Here is a 4,819-nt window from a genome sequence, read left to right as displayed (position 1 = left end):
TTTTTCAATTTTTCGATAAATGTCTTTCATGACGTCATATCCGGCATTTCGTAAAAGTTGAGGCGGCACTGTCACACCCTCATTTTTCAATCAAATTGATTGAAATTTTGGCAAAGCAATCTTCGACAAAGGCCGGACTTTGGTATTGCATTTCAGCTTGGAGGCTTAAAATTTAAATAATGACTTTGGTCATTAAAAATCTGAAAATTGTAATTCAAAATTATTGTTTTATAAAACGATCCAAAATTACGTTCGTCTTATTCTTCATTATTTTCTGATTCCAAAAACATATAATTATGTTATATTTAGATTAAAAACAAGCTCTGAAAATTAAAAATATAACAATTATGATTAAAATAAAATTTCCGAAATCGATTTCAAAACAATTCCATCTTATTCCTTGTCGGTTCCTGATTCCAAAAACATATAGATATGATATGTTTGGATTACAAATACGCTCAGAAAGTTAAAACGAAGAGAAGTACAGAAAAACGTGCTATGCAGCACATGCACAGCGCAACCACTACTGCGCTAAACAGGCTCGTTAAATTTACTGCGTTTTGCACGAGCGGCGGTCTACGGTCATTGTGAAAAAAAATGCAGTGCGTTCAGTTTCATTCTGTGAGTTCCACAGCTTGACTAAATGTAGTAATTTCGCCTTACGCGACTTGTTTTTTTTGCTCTCAAAAGTTATTGTTCCTTCTATACGCTATGTACAGTAAATGATATAAAGTAAATGGCTACCGCGAGTGGGAATTTTCGTGCGATTGCAAATACCAAAGTTACAAAATTACATCAAAGAAAGAAAAATACAATATTCAGGATACAAGAAACCGAAGCTGATAAAGTTATTGAACAGACAACGGCCTCGGGATGGCACGTAATTTTGACGTCGAAGAGAATTTAGTCATCGCTTCACAAGCGCTAGTGTTCTCTGGCTTGTGTTAAAAAAAATTTAAAAAATGTAATATAAAAAACTCGGTCGCCTTTCCTTTGTGTACGGGCCATACTTGGGTACTTTGAACGAACTTTAGGATTATTCTTGCGGCTATCATTGCTGCAGCCAACTGCTGCACAGTGCAAATTCACCATTTTCAAGGCGAAGTGTCTGAACTGAAACGCTACCTCTCACAGAGCTATCAAAACATGCCCGCATTTTTTGGCTGATCTCGCAAGGCCACGCAAGGTATCGCAGATTTTTCGCGTGGCTTCGCGACGCTGGCCGATAGGGCAAGTCGCCTATTTGTACCTGACGTTTTTGTCCGGTCGATTTTTGGGGTACCCTTACTACACGTGATCTATAACAGAAATCTTTGATCCGAAAAGTGTGCCAGATTGAATGAAATGACACGGGCATGAATGTTTTAGTTTGGGTACGAACATGGGTGCAATACTTTTGTTGCTCAGTTTATATCTACACACACACACAAAACAAACTTTTTCATTCTGTCAATGTGAAAACGACGTCAAACACACCTGCAACACGTCCATCGCTATGGTGAACCTGGATTCGCGACTGCGATCGGTAACATTGGCGTATCGCGACAAAAAGTTGTCCAACATGGCGGCGGTCACGTGGCTGGCGAAATCGTCAATCCGCAGCACCTGTGCGCAGGCCATGGCGCAGAGAACGAAAGTGGCGAAGCTGAGGACCGACACGACGATGACCCCCAGTTCCAGGATGACGTTAATTCCGCAGCAGCCGGCGCAGCAGATGAAAAAGGTGATCGTCATTTCTAGACTTCCTGCGAGAAACATTACAAATTGAGATTCGGTATTAAATTTAAATCAAAAATTAAAAATTAAAAATTAAAAAATTAGAATTAAGGGGTTACTTGTGTGTCCAAATCGCTCGACAGATACATTACACATTTTGTGCACAGGTTCCTCTAAGCAATATGGACACATCTGTGCAAAGAAAAAAGGTGGTTGCCTTATTAACCCTTTTTTTTTGAATTTTTTTACTGGGGGTTGTCAAGTACGATTTTGCGAAAACCACTGCGATTCTTAACGTGATCCTAACTGACATATTTAGCTCTACAAATGATAAATGAAACATTACTTTGTGTAGATAAATGAATGAAGAGTATCACTTTATCCTAATACGGCACTTATCAACGTGCATTTTCAGAAAATGATCGAGGTTTCTCGAGGGCGTACACATAAAACTATCACTCATTTAGTAGTAAAAACGTTATAACAAAAAATTCGCTCGACAGATCATAACTAAATTTGAACACAGCTAAGTTCACTGTATACAGATACAATACCTGTAAACAAAATAAGTTGTTGCCTTATTGTCTACTTCACAATTATTCCCGCACCAACCCCACCCCCATATCTTGATTGACAAAAATTATTAAAAAAATAATTTGGGAACCCTGTATGTCAGTTGGTAGAGCACTGGACTTGTGATCCATGAATTTGAATCAGGGGGAAGGGTTGGGGGTCGGAACATTTGTGTGCAAAGTTTCAAAAAGATCTGTCCAGTAGATTTCTCTGAATCGCACACCACACACACACACACACACACACACACATATATATATATACTAGATGAATACCCGCTTCGCCGGGTACGGCTTCGCCGGGAAGAAGTAGAGCCGAATACCCGGCTTCGCCGGGGACCCGGCTTTGCCGGGTGTACGACGGCTTCGCCGGCGCACCGTACGAAGGAAGGGAGATAAACGCGCAAAACACTGGAGAAGATAAGGAAGAGTTACTGGGAATGGATGTACAGAAAAACCAAAATCGGTTCAGCGCTGCGCGCTGAGAGCACGCACGTGTTCAAAATTTTCGCCGGGTACGGCTTCGCCGGGAAGAAGTAGAGCCGAATACCCGGCTTCGCCGGGGACCGCGCACCGTACGAAGGAAGGGAGATAAACGCGCAAAACACTGGAGAAGATAAGGAAGAGTTACTGGGAATGGATGTACAGAAAAAACAAAATCGGTTCAGCGCTGCGCGCTGAGAGCACGCACATGTTCAAAATGTTCCACGATTGTGTCCGGGGTCTACCTGAATATGCCCACCAAATTTGAAGCAGATCCATCGAGAACTTTGGCCGGCCGTGAATCGTGAACACACAGACAGACAGACAGACAGACAGACAGACAGACACAAGCCGTATATAGATATAGATATATACACAGCAGGGTGGATCAGTTTGTTTGTAAGGGGGGTGTTCTTAGAATTCAAGAGTGTAAATCGAGGTCGCTAAGCGCCCGAGACCGATAAAGAAAAAAAAACAGAAAAAAAATCGCTCGTGAGATCCATTACACATTTTGAGCACATGTTTCTCTGAGCTATATGTCCAAAGATGCAGCCAGAGAAAACGTTGTTTCCTTATTCACTTTCTTATAAGAATTTTTTTTCGGGGGTGGGGGGTACCGGGTGGGCAAATATGACCTTACAAAAAACACTGTGATTCGTAACGTTATCCTAACTGATATTTTTATCTTTAGAAAAGATAAGTAAAACATTCCTTTGTGTAGATACAAGAATGGAGATTATCACTTTATCATAATACACTACTTATCACTGTGCATGCCGAAAATCATCGAGGATTGTCGAGGGCGTACATATACAATTATCACTCATTTAGTGGTAAAAACGTTATAACACAAAATTTGCTCGACAGATCATAACCAAATTTGAACACAGCTTAGTTCACTATATACCGTAACTATACCTAAGAAAACCATTGGGTGTTTCCTTATTGCTTACACCACAATTATCCCCGCACCACCCCCACCCCCATATCTTGACTGACAAAAATGATGAAAACAAGAAATTCCACCGAGGTAGGAAAAACACCCCCGTCCTTACCATTCTGACTGCCACCAACTGAGAAGGTATGTCCCTCTATAAGTCCTTGTAGAATCTTAATCCACCAATAACTCCCTAACCGTGTGTTTGACTGGTCCCAATTTTTGTAAGGACCGTCTCAGGAATGTATAGAACCTGTTCACCAAGTTTGGTGACGATCGGTCCGTTCATTCTTGAGATCTATATATGCGAACACAAACAAACAAACAAACACATGGACCGAATCCTATACACACCCCTATACCGGGGGTGTAAAAATCATTTAGAAGTCAAGTAGGTCAGTTGGTAGGGAGAAGTGTGGAAAGTTTCATAAAAATCTTTATAGTAGTTTTCTCTGAACCGCAATTCAAACACATACACCCAACCACTTAGTGCCCTTAGTGCACGTGCCCTTAGTGCACAGATACCCCCTACCACCCCCCACCCCCCCCCCCTCTTCCAATCCACACCCCCCCTCCCCGTCCACCACTGATCACAAGCGCACACACACACACACACACACATACACATACGCACACACACACACACACCAGGGTGGATCAACGAGTTTGTAAGAGGATAGGAGTGTCAGTATTTATAAATCAAGAGTGTAAATCGAGGACGCGAAGAAAACGAGACTGTTTTCATTTAGTGGTGAAAACGTTATAACACAACAATGTCATCTCAAATCAGAACCAAATTTGAACACAGCAAAGTTCACTGTATACAATACAGTGGTACCTCCCTATTCCACCCCTCTCTTTTACGGGTCCCTCAATAATACGACCGACTTTTCTCTGACGGATTTTTTCTCCTTCTTTGTCTAAGTATTTGTCACCTCCATATTACGTCCCCCTCTCTAATACGACATACGACCGTCCAAACGTGGACTTATAACGACTTTTCCCAACATAATCACGGGGTTGGTTTACTCTGACTTATATCTACAGTCGAGAGTAAGACACAAACACGTGCTGAAATCCTGTCCGTGTACATCACTTCACTCGGCACGCT

The 4,819-nt window shown here is 41.6% G+C and overlaps 1 protein-coding gene across 1 annotated transcript in view; it reads right to left on the bottom strand.

Annotated features, from left to right (window-relative positions):
• Positions 1-1,476: 1,476 nt before the first annotated feature.
• The window catches only part of LOC138956326 (uncharacterized), a gene marked incomplete at its 3' end in the record, with an annotated part of 7,856 nt that continues 4,513 nt past the window's right edge, over positions 1,477-4,819 (bottom strand). The window contains exon 2 of the mRNA XM_070327712.1: positions 1,477-1,745. Coding sequence (XP_070183813.1) covers positions 1,477-1,745 — 269 coding nt within the window. The remainder of the gene's footprint in view (positions 1,746-4,819) is intronic.

This window comes from Littorina saxatilis, unplaced genomic scaffold, assembly GCF_037325665.1.
Source record: "Littorina saxatilis isolate snail1 unplaced genomic scaffold, US_GU_Lsax_2.0 scaffold_1482, whole genome shotgun sequence".
Taxonomy (NCBI): Eukaryota; Metazoa; Mollusca; class Gastropoda; order Littorinimorpha; family Littorinidae; genus Littorina; species Littorina saxatilis.
The sequence above is the reverse complement of the archived record's forward strand: the minus strand, read 5'-3'. Positions and strand labels throughout refer to the sequence as shown.